Source organism: Callorhinus ursinus, unplaced genomic scaffold (genome assembly GCF_003265705.2).
Source record: "Callorhinus ursinus isolate GAN/ISIS: 27379988/994484 unplaced genomic scaffold, GSC_fseal_2.0 scaffold8, whole genome shotgun sequence".
NCBI lineage: Eukaryota > Metazoa > Chordata > Mammalia > Carnivora > Otariidae > Callorhinus > Callorhinus ursinus.
This window is the reverse complement of record NW_027397070.1, coordinates 49,326,064-49,349,956: the sequence shown is the minus strand read 5'-3', so window position 1 is coordinate 49,349,956 and position 23,893 is coordinate 49,326,064. Positions and strand designations below refer to the sequence as shown.

The window sequence follows — 23,893 nt, the reverse complement described above, 5'->3', positions numbered from 1 at the left end:
TGAAAGTGAATGTGATTCCTGGAGCTGCAGCAGCTATCTTGCAACCATGAGGAAAAGTCCAAGAAAATCAGAGATGCTGGCCCTGATACCATCACACCACTAACACAATATCAGCAGGCAACTGCTGTACTCCTTCTTGCCATGTGAGGAAAATAAGTCTTTTTTTGTTTAAGACACTCTAAATTGTGCTGTTGGTTACTTGCAGACAAATGCATTCCTAATTAATATGCTCTCCAACTCCCTCTGACTCTAAGAACACCCAGTGGCCAAAAAGAGAACAGATTTCCCCAGCATGAGACAAGAATTGGGACTGCACCAAGGGCTGCTGGGTTGCCCGATGAGGGACTGACAGCCAAGAGCACCCCCACTGCCAGGAGGGAGGAATGACTGGGATATCGGCATGCCACGTTTCCCGAACAACTCATGATGGGCTTGTTTTCACTTACAAATAAAACAAGATAGAAAAAGAAAGAAAGAAACAAGGGCAGTTAATTCAACGGTTTGGGGGAATAAGGACTTCCCTCATCTTGACCCCCAAAACTCATCTAGCAATAAGACCACAGCCCTCAAGTCAAGAATCCTATTTTCCTTCCTCATTCTGCAAATACTACCATGTCTTAACCCATCCACTTAACCTCCAGTGCCTCAGTTTTCCTTATCACAAAGGACTGTTCCTTCCCCATCTCAAGAAGGAGCTCTGAGGATGCTTGGGGCTGCAAACATGCGCGAAACACTCCAGGGTCCCTGGAACAAAGGTTCCAACTGAAGTCAAGGTGCCATTGTGGTTTGCCACTTTCCTGCAGTTCTTGCCATTTGAAAATCTGGGCTAGTAGAGAAATCTGTGACTCTCTATGACTGTGAGCTTAAAATTCAGTCTCGCGTGGCACTTTTCACAAGCTATCTTTAAAAATATGAGTGAAAGTTTGCTGTTGTTGGCTGTGGCTTCCAAATGGAAGGGACATATTTTTGAGGTTAAGTCCTTTTCTCGGTTTGTTTGGAAACCTAAGCTTGGCAGTGGGTGCCTGGGGCTCTGGTGACACGAGGTCAGACCCCCATCTGGGCCTGCCTGGGGCAAATGGGGAAAACCACTTGAAAGAGCCACAGATGGAAAGAGAAACCCCAAAGTCTGGAGACTCTCTGAGCTTGTTAATCAGGGCGGTGGAAGCACTGCACTCCCCCCTCCTCTACCTTTCTCCCCAGCCTCCCTCCCAATGCAAGTGTCCTGTCAGACGACACAATGGCCCCTGTGGCAGCAGCTTAGATCTGAAACGACAGAATACCAAACCCGGGAGGTAGAGAGGTTTATCATGGGAGCTCAGAGAGGACCGCAAACTGGCCCTTGACAACTACATCACAGAAATGACTACAAAATGCAAATCTGCTCCCTGCTCACTTAGGAGAAACTTGGCTTGACTGTGGGACCTAAGGTCAATGACTTGCCCCTAAATCACCCTATGGGCAGGAGGGTTTGGGAGCATAACCTGAAATTCACCCCAGCACCCATGTTTCATCCCCATGCCTTCTGCTCCTTCCATCAAAGTGGAGAAAGATGAAAGAGAATCATTCTAAAGAGGCAATGAGAAGAACCCTCCCATGGCCCCTCACAAACAAAACTCAACCCAGGGAGGTCGTGGCCAGGGGGACCCACTGACCCCACAGGCAGGTTCACACCCTGGCCATCAGAACTTTGAGTTCAATAGTCTATCTCCTTGACACAAATCAGAGGCCCCACTCCCATGGGCTCCACCTGCCCCCCCACCCCATGCTGGGACCAATCCTGATCCCAAGAAGGAAGGCACAGATTATGGAAAATTCCAGCCCGAGAACCTGGGCCTCAGCCTCATAGTCTGGCCCTGACCCCATGGTTCCATTCTGTTCCTGTGCTTTGGTCAACACACCTGTGATGCAGGCCCTGGTTCGCCTGGGCCCGTGCCCATCCCCTGGGGAGCCCAGGGAAGCAGAGCACAGACCCCGAGGAAGATTGCCAGGCTGGAGCCCTGGCTTTGCTCCTTCCAAGCTGCGTGACCTTGGGTAGGTTTTATAACCGGAGCGCCAGCTTCCCACCTGTAAAATGGCGATGACAATACAGCAAAGTAATATTCCCAATTTCTTACTAGCATGTGTGGAATCCTGGTGCTCGACACACAGCACACACTTAGCCCCTGCTGGACAGACCCCAGCTGCCCTATGAGAGCCATGCAGACTTTCACGGGTGGTTCTGACACACGACCAGGGCTGAGGGTTAATGCTACAGACAGTTCAGCACAATTCAGATCTGCCCCATAAACTCTCATGAAGGCAGAAGAGCACCACGGTGAAACCCGCAGGCTCTGGAGCCAGGCTGCCTCCATCCAGAACCCGCCTCTGCCCCTTCCCGGAAGCCGTATAACCTTGGACAAATGGTTTAATCTCTCCGGCCTCAATTTCCCTGCCATTGACAAGGGGCTAATCATGGCCTTTCCCTCATGGGACTGTATAAGGATTAAGAAGTAAATACAAGCAAAGCACTTTAAAAAGTGTCTCACATAGCACAGGCACATAAAAAATATTAACTCCTACTAATTATTCTACACCAGCGGTTCTTCATCTTTGAGATTCATAGTAAGCCGTGGTGCTTCTCCAAAAGCATGCACATCCCTCAAGGTCTGCCCACAATTTCTGGAGAGTCCCAGGATCCTTACCTTGACCTAAGAAGTGACCCCCTGAAGCGGGTCCACTCAGGAGAGGACTGCTTTGCCTCTCCCTGCCTCCACATGTCCTGGCACACTCTCATCTCTCCTGGTCTCAAACCCTGTGCTCCTAAGGCTTCTCCCTCCTCCCTTGTCCCAGCTTTCCCCCAGGCTGGTCACAAACCTCACCACCTGCCCTGGCCCCTCCCCACAATACACAACAGACCCACAAATGCCCTGGTCTTGACCGTTCAGCCTGGCTGCCCTCTCACCCTCTCCCGGCCTCCCTGACCCCACACTTCCATTCGGTGCTCGTCCAAGGCTCAGAGATTTAGAGCTTAGGGCTGAGGTTATTAAACCCCACTGGAAGATGCCTCAAACACTGAGAGGTAAACTCTTCGCTGAGGCTTAATTACGCACAGATGTTGTGATGGGATGCCCGTGTGCAAAGGCAATCTATCTCCAGTTTTAAGAGCTGAACTGGGTTCACACTGCAAAATTTGCTCCTCACTTGTTATGTGTTTAGGCAAAATTAATTACTCAGGAGCCTTAGTCACACCATTGTCTTAGGAACAGTGTGTGGGTTTTAGAAGCGGCAGGTCAAATTGTTACATTAATTATTTACCCATTTGGCATCCTCATTTCAGAAATTTGTGTTATTATTATTATTACATGTCTTGGTCTGGGAGATGCTAGTTGGCCCCAGCCAGAGGATGATTTGCTGTTTCCATGGGAACGGTGAAGGAGATGGTTCTGTTTGGTTCATAGTTCTGGTGCTGAGGAGCACCCTGCCAGCTAAGAGGCAACAGAATGTCCTCAAGCGAGCACCAGAGATGAAATCAGAAAATCTGGGCTGCAGCCCTGACTCCTCTAGTCTAAGACTGTCACCTGTAAGATGGGGTGATGGCTGTTGGAAGGATCCAATGTCATGGTACCTGCATAGCGTCCGGGGAAGCAGAAGAAACATTTAGTCAATATTGCCTACCCATTTGTACACTCAACACTTCTTGGAAGCCCCCTCTGAGCTCCTTATCCTGAGTAGAATGAAGTGCTTGCTCTTGGGCATCCACAGAAACATAGTCAAGTCTCTGTCACAGGCTGTACCTCTGTGCATGGCGCAGGCCTGGACTGCAGCAACATAGTGTGTCTGTGCCCCACTAGATGGGACTTTTTCTCAGGTAGGAGCCAACCATCTCTTTCTCAGCCAGGCCCCCCCAACTCCTAACACAACAAGTTCAGGAAATGCTCAGGAAATGTGGGATAAAGCAGTGGAAGACATGGGAGATGCAAGCAGAAGCAAACATAGTTTAGACCCCATGGCACCATGCTAATGAGTTAGTATGAGTCCTTGTCTGAGAGAGCCACATTTTTATTGAATTGGTGGCTTGAACTTCAAGGCTGGGGCAGTGTTACCAGATCTAGTCTGCACATGGGGATTTACAGGCACAAGAGGGTCTGCATGTCCAGATCTGTGATGGTCAGCAGAGGAAAAGGCAGTCACACATAGTACTGGAGGCATCCAGACAGACCTGACTCTCAGCTCACTCAAAGGGTCAAACTTGGCCAACGGCCACATCTTTCACCAACCTCAGTGTGAAGACACTACACGATCCACAGCTGCGGCTTTCCCCCCCATGATCTGAGCTTCAGGATTCTCAGGTGGCTAGGGTAGGTACAGTCTCAGTCCCCCCGTCTCCGTTAATAAATCTGGATGGCAGAAGCATAAACACTACCTCCATTTCTTATGGTGTCTTCAGAAGCCACATGAACACTTTAGTCAAGAGCAAGAGACCTTCCCATTCAATGTACTGAGACCCCCCTCCCCAAGAAGAGCATGACCTGTTTGCTCTGGAACTAGCACCTGGAGCTCCTAACGGCTCTGTGACTTCCCTTCCCGCATGCTCCGGGCTTCCTGTGAAGAGAGAAGGGCTGATCTCTTCAAAGAGTTGAAAGTCAAGCTCTCTGGTACAGAGTACCAGAGGGGCCCAACCCCTTGTACCATGAAGAGGAACCCGCAGGGTAAGTGGGTCCAAGACCTGACAAGGACCAAATATGTTGTAAGAACAGTGGTGCTGGCGTGCATCTATCTAGGGAGAAGCACGTGGAGCCCATGGGGAACATCAGGCCAATCCTCAAAGACCCATTGCAGTGCCGGCTCCTCAGCAGAGCCTGCCCTGCGCTGATCCACCACGGGACTCCCTTCCTCTGAACGGAGAGCACTTACCAGCAGGACCTCTTACAAAGCTGCTACTTTGTATCATTTGGTGTTGTTTCCCACAGTAAGTGTCTTCTATCCTCAGACAGGCAGTTCTATAATACTTGAAAACACAAATTTTTTCTAACGCAATTGATATATTAGGGGGGCAGTATGATCATAACGCAAATCTTGCATTGGCCTATGTGAGCTATCCTCCCCCAGAAGCACCATGTGAATGCAGGAAACTGCTTCCCGCCAGACTGCACGACACGGGCATACACAAAACACACACACCCCAGCATCACCACGGGTGTCATGAGCCCCGCCCATGCAGATCCGGCGTCACAGCTTTCGTCCAATTCCAGATGACCGGCCTTCCACCACCTCACAATAATTCACAAGCGGCAACTGTTGATGCCCACCCTCACAAGCAGATGTCATGAGAGAGTGCCATGTGCTCTGTGGTCTTACGTACTTCTTAGCCATTTAACATGCATAAAACTATGCTATTTCTAGTAGATTCCCACCTTCTTTTATTTTTTCATTTTTATTATTCCCACCAGTGCCTCAGGGGTGACACTGTTTTAAAGTTGCATTTTCTCTTTTGTGAATTGTCTCTTTTCGTTATTTTATTTTCTACTGAAGTATAATGAACAGTGTTACATTACTTACAGGGGGATGATTCAACAACTGTATACACTACTCAGTGCTCATCACAGTAAGTGGACTCCTAATCCCATTTATTTCACCCATCCCTCCATCCACCTCCCCTCCGGCAACCACCAATTTGCTCTCTGTATTTAGGTCCACTTTTTTGTTTGTCTTTTTTGTTTGTTCATCTCTTTTGTTTCTTAAATTCCATATACGAGTGAGATCATACGGCAATATGCCTTTCTCTGTCCAATTTATTTCACTTAGCACTACACGCCCTCCATCCATGTGGTCGCAAATGGCAAGAGCTCATTCTTTTTCATAGCTGAGTAATATTCCATTGTGTATATATCACATCTTCTTTGCCCATTCATCTGTGGATGGACACTTGGGTTGCTTCCATATCTTGGCTATTGTAAATAATGCAGTAATAAACACAAGGCTGCATCTATATGGATCATATGTTAGTTCTGTTTTCAGTTTTTTGAGGAACCTGCTTGCTCTTTCTGACAGCGGCTGCACCAATGTACATTCCCACTAAATGGGCACAAGGGTGCCTTTTTCTCCACATCCTGGCCAACCCTTGTTACTTCTTGTCTTTTTGATTCTAGCCATTCTGGCAAATGTAGGTGATATCTCACTGTGGTTTTGGTTTGCATTCCCCTGAAAATGAGTGATGCTGAGCATCTTGTCATGTGTCTGTTGGCACTGTGGTAAGCCTAGCCCTATTTTCCCCATAAGCCCTGGGGTTTCTGTTGTGTGAGTCTGCCTACTATGGAGGTTTCTAGGAACACATACGTTGCATTTTAAGAGAACTGACTGTATATTAAACAAGGTAATAAATGTATAGTGTTAGAACAGCGCCAGAGCATGGTAGCATTAACTACCATCATCATTAAAGTCCTCATCCCGCGCTTCACAGAGGCAGAGACCACAGCTTAGTGGCCCTTGGGTAGCACTCGGTGTCTTAGAATTACAGATTATTCAATAAACATCTGTTTGGCTGATAGGTCAACAATCACACTTGGTATACCTTTGCAACGTTGCCCTCAAGAGCTCTAACGTGCAACACTAGGGACAAATCATTCAGGCTCGGGAAGGAGGCACCCCCACTCATGTCCGGCAAACGGGGGATGCTCAGGGCGGGGACCAGTCTCCCCCGCACTCCCTCACCAGACCCCCGTGCCCCCCCTGCCCCGCCCCTCGTACCTTTAAGAAGTCAAAGTGTTTGAGCATTTGGGCCACTTTCTCAGCATTCCTCCCTTCATTGAGGAAATCCAGCTCCAAAGGCAGGTTCTTCTTGGCTTCGTCCACCAGCCACATGAACTCAAACTCTGGAAACAGCTGCTTCACAGCCAGGACAAGCACCTGAAGTCCACCGAACACCCCATCAGTCAGCCCACAGCATGCACCACAGGAGCTCCGTTCCCTGCCCTCCTGCCTGGGTCTGGGCATTGACAAGTCCCTGGGCCTCACCTGAAGCAAGGCCTCCCTGCTCCCAGGGGCCTATCCCTGTAGTTCATGTCCAAGATGAGAAGAGCCCAAGAGCTGCCAGCAGTAAGAATCCCCATATGCCAAGCACTCCCCGCGTGCCCAGTGCTGGGCCAAGCCCTTACATTATTGTTCCACTCAGTCTTCACAACTCTGGGAGGTCTGCAGTACACACTTATCCCCCATTTTACAGATGAGGAAGTCAAGGCTCTGAGAGGCTATATGACTGTCCCAAATTTGCCCAGCAAGGAAGCACAGAGACAGAATTCCACTTGAGTCCACCCAGCCCCCAAACCCTCGCTCTTGCTCACTCGCCGCCTGCTGCCTTGGCTGCACCCAGACTTGCTCCTCATGGTCCGGTTTACAAAGGGCAGGGAGGGTGCTGCAACTGTATGGCATTCTGTTCATTTCTTAAGCTGAGGGGTTGGTACCTGAGTGTTTATAATGTTGTTTTCTATACTTCTCGCATGTCTAAAATATTGCTTGATAAAAAGCACATTGGAATAAGAAAACAAGGTTGGATAAGATAGGAGGAGTAAGAGATAAGGGATGTGACCACTGGGATAAAAAGCTCAGGTTTCTGGCAATTTGGCCACATTATGGATTCTTGAGTGAGGACATGATGGAAAGCGGGATTTTAGTAGACTTACAGGCATTTATCAGTTTAATGATGTGAAATTAAACGTTCCTGGCAGAGAAAAGGAGCCCAGTGGCATCTGCAGAGCATGCCATGACCCCCACCATGGGCTGGGACTCAGTTCTGAGGCTGCCCCACACTGGGGCTCTGGATTCGAGAGAATCTGGAATGTTTGTGGATGATGGCTCTGCAGTAAGTGACGAGGCTGAGGCCAGGAACATGGGAGATGCATTTCCCAAGAGAAACACAGAAAGGAACTCTCCTGTTCTACTTTAAGCCCTCCTTCCAGTGTTCAAAGTGACCAATCCTACCAGAAATTCTTGATATGGATTATAGTCCCAGTTCTCCAAGAATGCCCATCTCCATTCCCTGGTTATGCCAGACAGCAATGACAAGAATTAAAAAACCCTGGGGCGCCTGGGTGGCTCAGTCAGTTAAGCGTCTGCCTTCAGCTCAGGTCATGATCCCAGGGTCCTGGAATCGAGCTCCGCATCGGGCTCCCTGCTCAGCAAACTCAGGGAGTCTGCTTCTCCCTCTCCTTCCCACTCGTGCTCTCTCTCACTATCTCTGTCTCTCTCAAATAAATATTTTTTACAAAAAGATTTATTTAAAAAAAAGAATTAAAAAATTATGGGCCCATTGGTACCAAAAACTTACCCCATCTGTTGTGGACTGAATGTTTGTATCCCCCCAAATTCAATGCTGAAGCCCTAATCCCCAGGGTGATGGTGTTTGGAGATGGGGCCTTGGGGAGGTAACTAGGTTTCAATGAAGTCATGAAGGTGGGGACCCTATGATGGTTTTCACGTCCTGACAAGAAGAGGAAGAGACAGAGCTCTCTCTTCCACATAGGGGCACACAGGGAAGGTAGATCTTTTCAAGGCACAAAGTCCTCACCAGGAACTGAATTGGCCAGCACCTTGATCTTGGACTTTCAGCCTCCAGAACTACAAAAAATGAACATCTGTTTTTGTTTTTGTTTTTAAGAGAGAGTGTGAGAGCAGGTGTGAGTGGAGGGGGAGGGGCAGAGAAAGAGGGAAAATCTTAAGCAGGCTCCATGCCCAGCGAGGAGCCCAACACGGGGCTCGATCTCACAACTCTGAGATCATGACCTGAGCCGAAATCAAAAGTCGAACCCTTAACCAACTGAGCCACCCAGGTGCCCCTAAATGTCTTTTATTTAAGCCATCCACCCAGTCTATGGCATTTTGTTATAGCAGCCTGACCAGACTAAGATGCCATCCCATCTACCCAGAAGGACTCACTGAGCTCCAGCTATGAACCTCATCTTAAGCTTCCTTTTGCCCTGGCCTGTATGATGCCCAGCACTGTGATAGGCACATGCAATACAAAAGAAAGAGATCTAAAGCAGGGCCATTAACTACAAGGCATTTACGGCTTTGTCTTTAAACCCTGTGTCCTAGACGATGTACCAGATGCCATTCTAAAGGAATCGTCACACAAGATTATTATACTCAATTCCTATCAAAACCCTTTTTAATTACATTCGGCTGCAGTCTAATTTCTTTTAAGTCTTGTCTAGTCTTTCATGGGCTAGACCTGTGACCTTATGATAATTGATTTAGTTTATGTTTTGTTTCTGTTTGAGTCACACAAAGCTAGGCGGGAGAGGTGGCAACAGCAAGGCCCGGACGGCATGTGTCAGGCCCAGGCAGTGGGGACCAACGGCCCCCAAGGCATCGCGTCTCATCACCATGCCCTCAGACGGCCCTCAGCTGCCACCAAAGGGGAGGCAGAGCTGGTGCATGGGGAAACAGACGCACTCACAGGGGCCAGGGCCAAGTGCACAGCTGACATCTGAAAACACCTGAATTCTATTCTCTGGGCTCCGAGTTCAGGGAGAAACCTCTTGGACGTTTTGCTCCAGCCTCGATCCTAGAGGTTCTCACCCAGGAGGGACAAGGGAAGGAACCACAGTAAGGCTCAGTCATTCATTCAATCAAGAACTCCTGACTCCCTTGAGGCATCTGGGTGGCTCAGTAGTTAAGCGTCTGCCTTCGGCTCAGGTCATGATCCCGGGGTCTTGGGACCGAGCCCTGCATCGGGCTCCCTGCTCAGCAGGAAGCCTACTTCTCCCTCTCCCACTCCCCCTGCTTGTGTTTCCTCTCTCGCTCTCTGTCAAATAAATAAAAAAATAAAATCTAAAAAAAAAAAAAAAAAAAAAATTCCTGACTCCCTCCTAGGTAATCACCCAGGGCCAACGTGGGCGTACACAGGGAGCCACATGTACCCTAGTGGGGTCTCTACCCGGGGATGAGGCTTCTGGCCAAATGATAAATCCTCATGGTTTAATATATGGTCACTGTTATTTGTGAAATATCATTGCTATCCAAACAGCATTTGAAAGGGACTTTACAGATTTTTCTGTTACTAATCAATTATACAATTAGTCATTACTAGTACTATTGGTTATTATTAATACCTAATGTCATTAATCATAAAAGCAAAGATTTGATTAATTGCTAATAACTAATTCGTAAACCAATTCATAACCCAAAAAACTTTACAGTACTCATAAAGCTGGTTTCTAAAGCACTGTGTGGGTAGTGGCTGAGTCACTCCCTTGGTTAATATGTGATGAGAGGGTCTGTTGGAATGGACGTCAGTGGTTCACCGCTTTATAAAAGGATACCCTCCCCTTTTATAGGAAGTCTACCAATTTGAAAATTTGATGCCAGCTATGAAGCCCAGAAAATGTACATACTCACATAATCTTGTACATAATTCAGGGGGGTTACCAACCCCTTGAACTTCAAGGGCGGGGGGAGGGAAATGGGTCAGGTTAGGAGTCATCTGGTCCAAATCTAAAATGGTTTGGGCTGCTGCCATTAGAGACTTTTCTTGGCTGAGAAGAATAAAACAAAACTGTTTCACCTTCTGTTTTCATCCAATTCCCTTTCTAAAAGCCTGCCCTAAGTAGATTCATTTAAGTTTTTCCTTTTTGACAACAGCTGCAGTCAACTAAAATAAAACAGGTGTTGTTATCAATTTGGCTTTTTGATTTTTCTCCCAAAATGTATCTTCTCCATAAAATTCTTCCAACAGCCAATGTTTCCACCAGTGCCTAGCACGTACTCTATATTCAGCAGATGTTTACTGAATATTCACGTGAATAACTGAGTGAATAAATGAGTGAATAAATGAACATTTCAAAGGGTTAGTCTTCTCCCTGGAGATGATTATATGTTCACATGTGTCTTACTCAAATAAATTAAGTTTTTCTATTTCTGAGGTTTCAGTTGGGGAAAGGGATTACCTCTGAATTTTCAGTGACCACAGTTTTGGAATGCCTGAGAATTTTCTACGTGATGTGAAACCTTATGAGTCAATCAAGGTACGTTCAACAATTAACATTTCCTTCAAGGTAGAACAATGAAATTATTTTCCTATAGGGTCATTGGCTCACAGGAGGAAAAATCAATTGTGAGCCACACAGAAATATAATGGAAAAAAGTCACATAAAAGTTTGGAAACTAGTGACTGCTATTCATAATAACAAAAAAAAAAAAAAAAGGAAATTGTTATTAGTAGTACCTACCCCATACCAGGCACTGTGCTATGAGGCACTTTATAAACATGCTCTCATTTAATCTTCTTCTTGCCCATTTTACAGAAAAAGAAACTGGTTCCTGGAGGTTAAAGCATTTCTCAAGGTCACAGCTTGTCATTTCAAATGCGGGACTTGGACCCAGGGTTTTTTCACTCCTTTCTTTACGCAGCCCTGACTCATGCAATGCAACACAGCATAATACAATAGGAAGTGTGAGATAAGGTGTAAAAAAAAACCGTTGTGGACTGTTAAAACTGCAACCGAAGTAAGACTGACTATTATTAAGTTATTATATCTTATAAAAGAAATAATGCTCTCTGGGAAAACAGCATGCTAAATAGAACGCCTGCACGGATCCGAACTGGTAAAAATGGATGTTCGACAAGGATCAAAAATCAATTCAGAGTGATGTAAATAGCTTGCCATTCATGGGGTTTATCTTTGTTCCGATAAGTTATTAAAGTGCACACTTTTTACAAAACAGAATTATAGGGTGGAGAGAAGCTTCCATGGGATAGTCTACATCTCTGGGGTTTTTTAATGTATTTTAGAAAATAAAATCAGCTGTTGGGAGTCTGTGCCAACACAAACATTACCTAGCCACCCACTGTTCAATCAACACATTCAGAAAAGAAACAAGATGACAGACAAGCGTGCACTAAAAATGTTGTTCAAAAAACGTCAACGACCTGACCATCACAGGTCTTTATTTTTAGAGATCCTTGGCATGGGCCAGATGGTATCAAACAGCGGATTCGATTCTGGTGCTCAGACCAGAGTCCCACCCCCGTGTGGGAGAGTGCCCTGGGGACAGGTGGTACATGGAGAGCAGGAGTTAGATGCTTTAGGGGTTGATAGAGCAAGGGAGTATTCATCATCAATTCCAGAAGCTTACGAGATAACAGGGAGTGATACAGGGTGGTGCTACTGGGACCTGGGGATTATGGCTTTCCCACCAGCTCGCAGGCCCTCTGAGTCCTGCCGTGCTCTCTGACAGTGAGAACAACAGTGAGATCTAGCCGGCTGAGCTCCCTGCTACTGTGGGCAAGAGCTGGGGCAAAGCCAGCCCGCCAGCAGACGAACAGACTCTGCCTTGTCAGTTCACCCCTTCCTGCTGAATCATTGTTCCAATCTCTGGGCCCAATTAGTCTGGCTCTGGACAGCTACTCAAATCAATAAGAGTCACTGGCCATGCATCTAGAAGTAGAGTTGCCCCAACTATTAAAGGACAATATCAGGTGATAATGACAAAGCTGAAAAACACCCTTGGCTGTGCCTTTCTCTTTTGTGCAAAGTCACCAACACCGTCAGGTGCATCAGACACCATTTACCGAAACTTGGCTCCCACCCTCCTGCCATCATTCAACAGTCCATCCAAGAGACTGTCCCCTGCCCCAAGAGGAGCGCCAGGTGCACAGGAGACACAAAACACGAAGGTGGCATGTGCTAGTAGGTGCCAACCCAAAAGCCATTTCCCTCACCTTCCTGGGCTAACAAAACCCCAATTCTGTGCATCTTTCGTGTCCTTCGAGGAAGGCAGGCCTTAACCTAAGAAGGTGAATCATGATCAGTCTCATGTCTCTCACCGAGACTGATCTAGACTTGGGCATGTGGCCTACTTTTGGCCAATGAGAAATGAAGGAAATGCTATTGAGGGGCTCCTTTTTGATAAGGAATATGAGGGAAGAAACAGGCCCTCTTTGGCACTGGATGTCATCTACCTGTCACAGCAGGAACTGCCGCAGCTGTTTTGGTTCCATGAGGAGCACTACCCAGAAGGGCAAGCCAGAGTAGAAGACAAAAGGAACCTGGGTCCCTAGAAACCACAGTGAAGTGCTGGATCAGTCAACCTTGGAACAGTCAACACTACTTCTAGGTGTCTTAAAATGTGACATAATATAGGTTACTATTATTTACCCTGCTTTTAGTTGGATTTTTCTGGTACCTGCAGCCTAAAGCATCTTAACTGATAGAACCAGTAGCAGTCCCCCACCTCCTCACTCTCAAAAGCCTCACCCCCAGACCTGTCTTTACAGCAGATATGTATTTGAATTTAGCAGCTCACCTCTTCAACTGCAAATATTCAAAGGTTACACCTATTAGTCACTCTCTCCTTAGTATGAATTACTCTAGTCAGATTATCTTCCTCTCAAGACAATGCTGGGGGGCATCACAGAGTTGGAGAAGAAAGAGGGACAACAGCGGGCAGTGGGAGTGAGGCATGAGGATGCAAAGTACCTGGAGATGTCATAAAAGGAAGCACCAGAAAGCTACGCTTTTCCTCACCCTGTCTCCAAGCTGCTGGTGGCTAAGGTGGCCCTAATGCCCCCCTTGAAATCACTCTTCTCCCACTAACACACACAAGAACCTCTCTGGGGTTTTCATTCCTAAACCCAAGGTACTATTCCAGGTCAGAACTCAGGAACAAAATTATAAGACTCATTTCAAATATCAAACGAAATGAGCTTTCCAGTTAGGCTCTATCTTCGTTTTACAGAGAAGGCTAAGCCAGGGAGGATGTTTTCCACCGGAGACCAAGCCCAGCGACAAGGCAGCACCATCGGTGATGCTGTTAAGGCTGACGGTGCATGGAGGTGGTGACCTCGGCCTCAGGCACTGTTCACGAGCCCCTCTGTACTCCGCACTCGGCTGCCAGGCCGTACTTCCCAAGGAAACCATCTGATGCTTATCTCCAGGAGTAAGATGCCAAATCTTTATTAGCGCTATTATTGCTATTGACCTGCCGGCAGCCATCACTTAGGGAGTCAGCGAGGCTCTGCGTAGAGAAACGGTGTCAGCTGTCCTTCCAGCCCAAGTGGGTCCTGATGGCACTGCTGGGGAGAGGCAGGTTCCTCCCTGACACAGGAGTGGCTGCCGGGTCTCAGGACACCCAGGGATGCTCCGAGACTCCCAATTCACTCCCAGTTCACTCCCAACCATGGCTGTTGCGTAGCCACTGACAGGTGCTCCAGAAAACTCGGGTTTCCAGATGGAAGCCCGGTGCCACTCAGGAACCCTGCTCCCGAGCCCTGGTCAGCTCCCTTTCCAACACACAGAGCAGCTATTCCAAACCTTCACCCCCATCCCTGGCCTCCAATGCCACCTCCTACCCCCTCATTCTCAGCAGATGGTCTTGCCTCCTACTGCAGTGAAAAAAATAGGGCTATCAGGCTGGTACAACTCAGCTGCCACTTTCCCTCTGCCATCCCCTTCTGCCCCCTCATCTGTGTGCAGCCTCACCACCTTCCTCTGGGCTCCGAACAAAGGCTGACCGAGGCTAATACTTCCACCCAGGTCCTTACAGCCTGATCCCTGGAGTCTCCCCCAGGACCACACCTGTCAGTTACTTCTCTCTCCTGGATCTCAGCGCCCCCCCCCCCCACTCCATGGACACCCTCCCCATTAGTGACAGCCTGCTCCAGTCCCCGCCTCTAATCGTGTGCTTTGTTCCAAGTACCATAGGACCCTCCCCACTGTCACCTGAGTGACAACCATCTCCACTCCCTGGGGCCTCAGTTTACCCCCAGCCCCTCATCCCATTCTCCTTGCTCACCCCAAAGACTCTCAATCACCAAATCTGAGAGGCCTTTTCCCGAGCTTTCCTAATTTTATCTCCCATTTGACAACACTGAGTAGTTCTGGCAGACTGTCTTTTCCCAAACGGCTGCAACAATACCTCCCATTCTGATGCTCTTCTAGAACCTGGTCATGCCCCCATCAAGAAGTAGAGTATTCCCCAACCCTTTAAACTAAGGGAGCCTCTGTGACTCTTGTTCTTACCAGCAGAGTAAGGAAAAAGTAGTGCTATGTGCCTGCCAAGGCTAGGTCATACAACGGTCAGGTGCTTTCCACCTGATTCTCATGGGACACTCACTCTTGGAACCCAGCCCCAACAGCTGTGGAGAGGCCACCTGGAAGGACCCAAGGCCCTGCCCCCAGCCCCAGCTGGGCTGCCAGCCACGTGACTGAGCCACCTGGAAGTGGATCTTCTGGTTCTGTGAGACCACCCAGCCGGCACCACTCGGGACTCGTGAGTCTCTCCACCAAGCCCTGCCCAGATTGCAGATTCAGGAGCAAAACACATGCCTGCTGTTTTAAGCTGCTCTCTTCTCTATCTCTCTTCTTGAAATTATTTCCACGGAATATAGCAGCATTGCTCAGTTCTGCTTCTCCTCCAATCTCTCTGGCCATGCCTTCTCCGTTCCTCCAGGAGCTTAACTTCCTGGGCGTACCCCCTCGATGACGGTATTCCTCCCAGCCCTCCCCTTGTCCTCTCCTTTTCTCTTCGCTCCATCCTTCCAAGTGACCTCAACTACTGCCCCAGATTCACCTGCCTACCATGAGGCCCCTTGCTACTAAATCCCGCATCTGTAGTTGCAGCCCGAATGCAGACCAGCAGAGCAATCCCAATCCAAATCTCCTGACAGCAGTATCTGAGTTCTCCTGGTGGTTCTACCACCCGTTGCACCCAGCTCGGAGATCATCCTGACCCCACTGCTCTCTTAAGGAACTGCATTTTCCATCTAGGCTTGGCCCATGGGCAACACTGGTGGAACACTGCGGGAGAGAAGGAGGTGGAAACCTGCCACCTCAAACAGCATCCACGGCTCCACCTCCCAGGTGATGGGCCCTGAGGCTGTGTGATCCACCTCCCAAAGGACCAGCCCGCCCTGGGCCAGCTCTACCAGGTGACCTCAGCTCCCGGGCTCCGGAGAACCACCTCTTCTCCTCATCCCTCCACCTGGAGGGTGGCGGTGGCTTCGGCCGTTGGTAACTGTCTCGCCATCCCATTTGGCCTCTCTGCAACTCCATCCCCTGGAAGCCCCATTTTCTCTTTTAAATTCCCTCTGTTGTTAATACCTAGCGTAATTTTGTTTCTTCCCAACTGGACCCTGATTGATACACTGGTTAAAGGCACCCAAATTTAATCATTTAAGCTGGAAACCTACAATTTGTTTTATTCTCCTCCCATTCATTCCTACCAGTATTTGCCTCCACCCCAGGGAAAGCTGCTCACAAAGTCCTGATGACTCTGCCCCTCGAGCCCATCCCTCCTCTTCAACTCCCACTACACTGCCCTGGGTCACATCATTATTTTTGGCTCAGACCAGTGCAGCAGCCCCTCCATTAGTCTCCCTGGCTACAGTCTTTCTGCCTTCCAGTACATCCTACAGACTGCCGATAGACTTTTGTTTCTAATGTACATCTGATCTCGACATTCCCGATTTAAAATTCTTAAATGGTTCCCCACTGACTACAGGAGAGACTCGGATCTGCTCAGTTCCACGGAAGATCTATATTTGCTGTGTATACTGTTCTATGCCTTAGCCTGGAAGATCAGGCCCTCCATGTTGTCCTGCTTACCTTCCCAGCCCCATCTGCAACCACTCCCAGCCGTACCACCTGAACCAGCTCAAGTTCTTCTCCAAGCCCACCCTGTTGCTCTAAGACTGGGTCTTCACACAGGCTCAGCTATCCTTCCCCTGCCCCGCTGTCTCACCGGGCCCTCCGCGAAGCCCCGCCCCCAACAGACCAGACAGGGCTGAGGGCACCAGGCAAACCCCCTTTGGCAGAGCTCACATCCCCACACTGTGACTGTTCATGTCCAGACCTGCCCTTCCACTAAACAGGGAAACCCCCCCGGGGAGGAAGATGAAGCTCCCTCACTCCTGTGTCCCCAGCACCCACCTAGTGCTTAGTGCAAAAGAGACCTTCCATGCGTGTGCAAAGCTTACTCAGGGTGAGCTGAGGAAACAGACCAAGAGTCCAGAATGGGGAAAGAGAACAGGGGGAGGCAGCCTGCAGAGAAGGGGCGGGACACGCTGGCACGTTAAATGCCTGCCCTCCTGGGCCAGGTGCTGACCACCGCCCAGACAGCGCCCAGCTCACCCTCCCTCACTCCAGCGACAGAGCTAGAGAAGTCCAGAGACACCGTCTCCACCGGGGCTTTTCCCAGGAACATTTTTAGGTAGACAAACTTGTTCACTCAGAACAAGAGATAAGCAAACATGGAATCTGGTTAATATTTCTATGTGATCCTGTCATTTTTACATCCCGTGGTTGACCACATGCTCCCTTTTGTTATCATTTAACAAAGTAAGATGTAACTTTTCTGCCCCCAAGGAAATCACTTTTGGTTCATCTCATTTCTTCAACATCCACCTGAGGTCTCATTGGCCCCAGCAGCTGTTCATCGTGTTCTGAGACCATCCCCAGATAGTTCCTAGGAACAAATAAAGACGAACTGACCAACCCAGCCATGGGTCCCCTAGTCACAGCACTGTCATGATGCCTCCTTTGTCATGGTCTCAAGCTTTCCTCTCCCACCCTGCTGTTCAAAGGGTCACACTCCACCCAGCTGCCTTGAACCAGTGTCACCAAAGCCACCTAGTTTCCAGAGAAATATAAAATGAGGACCAAGGAAGGGGCAGGCTCTCACCTCCATCAGGAGAATGTCCTTTGAGCTCTGAGCCTGAACCTTTGGATGCTGGACCTTCACGGCCACTGTCCGCCCATCACGCAGCACCGCCTTGTGGACCTGGGCCAGGGAGGCGGCCCCCAGAGGGGTGTCATCAAAGCTCACAAACAAATCCTGAATCTGTCAAAGAGTGGAGAGAGAATGGAGCAATTAAGATGACTCAGTTCAGTGAGAGGGGATGGGCCGGGCCAGGGCTGCCTGATGTCCCCCAATAGATTTTCTGCTCTACCAGTTGTACGCCAACCGAATGCCTTGCCTGGGCTCTTCACTGCCATGGAGATTCACAGCAGGCATATGGAGGGAGTGAGAGAGAAAACACACATGGAGGGTGTGTCCTCATACACATGCCTGGGTGCCCTAAGCACCTCCGATTCAAGGCCAAAGAAGTGCTGTCTAGAATGTTCAGAACTGAGGACCATCTGCTCATTTAATTATGCACCATTGCACCCCTGGGGCTGTTACATATGCACATGAGATCAAGAGTTAACAGAACCTGCGCCCCAGGCAGCCCAATACAGGGATCAGATATTCCAACCCACCAACATGGGAGAGCTCAAGGGACCCCAGTTTGGAGGTTCTAAACCCAACAGCCATCTCTTGTTCCTGCCTGAACAGCAGGCTCAACACGGGTCCCCCAGCCCACCCTTGGCCTGACCACCTGGCAGAGACCCCTGGGGTGCACACCCCAGCCTCACTTTTGGTCCCCACCTGTAATGCCACCCAAAGGTGGCCTTGGGCAGATCCCTTGCCCTTTCTCTACAAAATGGAATATGTGTTCCTTACTCTTCTGTCTTCTCTTCCCTTCTTCCTTCCCTCCTTCCCTCTTAGAAATGCCATACCAAATTTTCCTGAAGGAAAAAAAGTCTTTCTGACTTGAGTGATCACACCGACATGGTCCAGACACGAATATTCTACCAGATGGGAAGGAGACTCTCAAAAGCCTTTTGCAAAAATGTCCAAGGCTGAAATTCTCACTCCCTCCATTTCTTGAAGTCCTGTATAGCTTCCCAATCCTAGAAGATCCAGACATTCACACACACACACACACACGCACATATACATGTACACGCAGGATTAGTCCCATGGCCCTCCTTCTCACATCCCCCAGGCTCTCACGCTGAGGCCCATTCAGTCCATGCCCCAGCTTCCCCTGACCCCCGCTTCTGCAGCAGGCGCTCTCTCCTGCCCCTCAGCCCCCTCCTCCCCTTGGACTTCAGCAGTCAGATGACCCTTGGCCACCATCCCATCCCTCTGCTTGCTAGGCTGCACTGGCACCTTGCTAATCTCCCTCATAAATCACTCCCTCCAGTCCTGTCATCATTTTGTAGCTTTCACTAAACTCCATCCCATTCATCAGCATCCTTCGGAGGCCAAAGGTCCAGGCAACATGGGAGGAGCCCACACTTCTCTGTCACGGGAGATGGGTATAGATTGGCTTCCCTGTCTCCCTTCTTCTTCACTGGGTATTTTATTTGTGCCCCTCCCAGTGCCTACCTCCCCCACCCTCCTTCCCCAACCACATACTTGTCTTTTTCCCTCCCTCCTAGGTTCGAGGTTCCCTGAGGACCAGACTCTCCCCATGTCAATCATCCTGGGTCTCTCCCTTTATCCTAGACTTGGGCTTGGCTTGGGAGAATGAAAGAACCACCATCCTTGTAGACCCCATTAGAACATCAGCTTCAAATGGGCAGAGATTTTTGTCTGTCTTGTTAGCTGCTGAATTCCCTGTGCTTAGAATAGCACCAGAGGGACACCTGGGTGGCTCAGTTAGTTAAGCGTCTGCCTTAGGCTCAGGTCATGATCTCAGGGTCCTGGGATCCAGCCCCGCATCAGGCTCCCTGCTCAGTGGGGAGTCTGCCTCTCCCTCTCCCTCTGCTGCTCTCCCTGCTCATCCTCTCTCTCTCTCTCCCCCCCCTCAAATAAATAAAACCTTAAAAAAAAAAAAAAAAAAGAATAGCACCTGAACTAGTTGGTGGCAAATACGTATTTGTTGAAAGACTGAATCCACTATTCTCTCCCTTGGAGAGGAACCGAATCAACTCTTTCTTCCTTTTCAAATGGCTAGACCTTCCTACTCCCACACCCCTACTAGTCTAAAGGCCTCCAATGTAAAAGCACATGTCTTGTATGGGATTTACCCAGGTGGACCCCACCTATTACACCAGCGTGGGTGTGAGACCCCAGTCTGGCCAATCAGAACCCTGAATACCCTGGGTCATGCTGACTGGTTCAGAGATGGACACGTGACCCAACTGATCCAATGAGACTCAAGTATTTCACTTTTGTTTGAACTGTGGGAGAAAAGATTCTTTCTCTCTGCTGAACTTGAAGGTAAAAATTGAACCTGAAGCTTGGAGCTACCAGGAGTCCCAGAGTAGCAACAAAGAGGAAAGCAGAGCCAAGAGACAGAGAGAGTGAATCTTGGTCACCATGGTTGGGCCCCTTGATCTAGCCATGCCTGAATACCCACCCCATATTTCCCTTTTTTGCTTAAGTCAGTTTGAGTTGTTTTCTGTCACACAGGACTGAAGGGGCTCTGACTGTAGTTCTCGGGCCCCATCTGGGTTAGGCAAAAGAAACATGGGCATGGTGCCCAGCACCCTCAAGAGGCTCAGTAAGTGTCAGTTCCTTTCCCTCCCCTCCCCCCTCCCCTCAGTGTCCTCTTGCTGGGACAGGGATCCAGGAATAGAAGGGAGGTAGACTTCAGCAACATTCCCAGCCATTTCCCAGCCATTACATAATGAAATGAACAAGAACTGCCTTTAGAAACCGTCTGATTGTTCCTGAAGGAGCACCAAGGAGAATGCTTTCTGGGGCAGATCTGCGAACTCAGACCCTCTCCTCCCAGGCAGCTGGAATGACCCCATCTGCCCACTGCAAAGGGACTTGGGGGTCATTTGACCCCACTCCCCACCCCAAGCCTCCACATGGCTCCCTGGTAACATTGGCTCATTCCCTAAGAAGGACAGCCAGACTTCAAACCAGTGTCATTGCAGGGACGTTGCAGAGTCATTGCAACTAAAGAGTGACATGGCATCACTAGGGCTGTGTGGCAAGAACTGCTGCCAGGAGCACTCCGGGGAGAGGGGAAGGAAGGAAAGGGCTGAGGCAAGCATCTCTCAATCTCCCAGGTAAGAGGAAGCCCGGTCCACCATACCCCCAGGGACTGAGAAGGGAACCTCCCACCATTCCCTGTCCCCACCAGGGGAGGCAGGGGGTCTGGAGCTCAGGATACCACCCAAGCCTATGTGCCAACTCAGCACTCTGAACGAGGCCCAGCTGTGAGGACCTGCCCTAATCCCCAGCTTGACCAGTGGACGCAAAGAGAGGCATGGGAAATGCACCACTCACTCCACACAGGGAACCTGTTGGGCAGATCCCCACCCCACCCCTGGCCACCCACCACCTCCCCAGGGCCCCTGCAGCCATGCTTTCCCCTCTATCAGGAAGCAAGTCGCACGCCCACACCCTCCTGTGCTTACACACACACACACACACACACACACACACACACACACACACACACACAAAATAATTGATTGCTAGTGAATGTTCCTAGCTGGCTTATAAAAAAGGTAATTAAAGATTGGTGCTGCAGCCTGTAATTAAATATGAATAAAGTATCTCTAAATGGAACCTTGATACAAAGTGCTCAGTGGAAGTACTTTACGCTGATAGATAGTAAGGGAAAATAGACCCTGTCCCGAAAGCAGAATTATACCCCCTGTGCAGCTGACACCAAGGCCACCCCTCCCATGAGGCCCTGGCCGCCAGCCCTCTGAGCAGAAAGCCATCAGCAGAAGCCAACTGCAGCATGGGCAGCAATTAGACTCAAGCAGGGCCCTTAGCTGCCTCCAGTCACTCGCAGAAACCTGTCTCCCCTTCTAAGCCTGTCCTTCCCCCGTTCCTCTTTTTTTCCTTTGGGTCTGGAGGCAAAATCAATTAAGTAAAACAACTGCATTTTAAAATGACTAGTTATGTGCTTTTTAATTACTGTCAGCCCATGATTCAAATACATCGATGTCCATGTCTAGAAAAGGAAAAATAATCAGGAAAAAAGCTTCTCCAGCTTTGTATGATCTGGTTTTTGGGGGGGGGGTGTTTAAAAGCAGGAGGTGGTGTTTGTTTTTTTATGAGCAGAAAATATCAGAAGGTCAAGAAGAAATGTGTCACCCCTCCCGTGGCTCAGGTTAAGACTTCAGCAGGCTGGCATCAGCTGGGGTCCAGGGAACCGAGACCACGTGACTCTATACCCAGGTACAGGGCAGAGAGAGAGAAGCTCCAGAAAGCTAAATCTACAGCTTCCCACAAAGCCAGTTCTCTGGGCAATGTTTCCAAAAGGCCACACTGGGGGCAGCCAAGCACTGGCCAGGGTCCTCATTTCACCCAAAATAAGGTAACAGGAAGTCAGGATCTTCTGTAAAAGCCATAATATGACTCCTGGGAGGAGTTTCACTAAGTCTCTCCATCCGCCAGCCAGCCTCAGGCCCCTCACCAGGCCCAGGAAGGGCGATGTCCTGGATTTTCCAAGATGGCCCGATTTCAAATACTCCATCCTGCTGTCCCCAGTGTCATGCACGTCAGACCCCTTCTGGATTTACTACATCAAATATCACTGACGCAAGATAATGCCAACCAATCTAACAAACCCAGAACCGGCTGGCTGCAGATGAAGAGACAGGAGCTGGCCTCAAAGCAGGCAAGTCCAGGCCTAGCTGCCAAGGCCAGGCAGTTCCCACTTAGGAGCTGGGAAGACGGCCCATGGCACCTGGGGCAGGTTACCATGGCATCAGCAGCAAACAACATCTGGCTCTCGAGGTCTAGAGATGCCCCTCTCCCCATGCCTGGCCTGGTGCCCGCAGCCATCCATGACAGGCTGATGGGGAGAGGGACAAGTCCCTGTACAAATGGAGTAGCTGGAGTGAACCCACCCCACTCCCCACCCCCAGCCTGAAGCTGACAAGACAGTCCCAGCTCCCTAGGACTCTGCAAAGCCCAGACTGTCTGCCTTGAGCAAAAAACCCACCATCACTTCCCATACACCTCTGCTGGAAACCTACTCCTTCCTCTTGGCACCATTTCCCGGGACCGGCCCCAACCACCCCTCCATCTCATCGTCACCCCGCCGACTATCTCACTTTGCCCCTGCTTAAACATGCCTGGTTTGTATCCCGCCTGTCCAGGGTCATTCCCGCCCCTTCTAAGTAACATCTGACACTGACAGCAAATAGGTGGCACATACCCTCTCATCCCCCCTGCCGTGGCTTTAAACTGTGTCCACAGGTACTTAAATACTCCTCCCTTTGAGAGGTGCAGCCTACTGCCCACCTCGGAGTGTGAGCTAGATTAATGACCCACAGCATACGGAGGAAGTTAGTGCATGCCTTCTGAGAGGCCACTGTGACACCTTTCTGTCCTGTTCCGGAGAGCATGCTCCCGGAGCAGTGGGTGGCCATGTCATGAGGACACTCAAGCAGCCCGTGAAGAGGTCCAGGGGTAAGGAATCAAGGCCTCCTGCCCACAGTAAACCATCCTGGAAGCAGATTCTCCTTCCCCACTCGGGCCTTCAGATGACTGCAGCGCCCTGCCAACACCCTGACTATACCCTCACGGAGACTGAGCCAGAACCACCCTGCAAGGCACGCCCAAATTCCAGGCCCAAAGAAACTGTATCATATCAAATGTTTGCTGTTTGGGGGTAATTTGCTGTGCAGCAACAGCTAACAAGTACACCCCACGCACACCCATGGCAGACATCACTAATCGATCCCAGCGTTCATTTCTGCTGTGGGCCCAGACGATACCTCAGAATGTCTCTCCACACGGTGCTCCAGGCTGCCACTACCAACTGACCAGAGTTAATATAGGAAATGAAACCAATCTGCCATTCCTCAGTTCGAGTCAGTCAATCAGCAAATACTGACCTGCAGGCCTGCCACATGACAGAAACCACACTAGGTACATGGGCCAACAAAACAGACACCATCTCTGGCCAGGAGGAGACCTCAGGCCACAGAATAAGGCAACAGCCTCTGGAAAACATACTTGCATTTCAGCAGGACCTGCTGGAGACAGTGCCCCCTGCCTAGTGCCAATTCACCCAACCCCAATGGGACTTTCTGGCGAGGTCAGAAGAGGGGACCTCCGATATCACGATGTAGACCCTGGGGGGCCGGGGGAGAGGACAAGGAATCCAAGT

The 23,893-nt window shown here is 49.6% G+C and overlaps 1 protein-coding gene across 8 annotated transcripts in view; it reads right to left on the bottom strand.

Annotated features, from left to right (window-relative positions):
- Window positions 1-23,893, bottom strand: part of ADCK1 (aarF domain containing kinase 1) — a 182,600-nt gene that overhangs the window by 60,283 nt on the left and 98,424 nt on the right. For 6 of the 8 annotated variants that reach the window (XM_073895654.1, XM_073895653.1, XM_073895655.1 and 3 more), the window contains exons 5-6: window positions 17,656-17,814; window positions 6,727-6,885 (exon numbers count right to left, since the gene is read on the bottom strand). In XM_073895654.1, coding sequence (XP_073751755.1) covers window positions 6,727-6,885; window positions 17,656-17,814 — 318 coding nt within the window. The remainder of the gene's footprint in view (window positions 1-6,726; window positions 6,886-17,655; window positions 17,815-23,893) is intronic. The other 2 variants (XM_073895658.1, XM_073895659.1) reach the window with 1 other exon arrangement.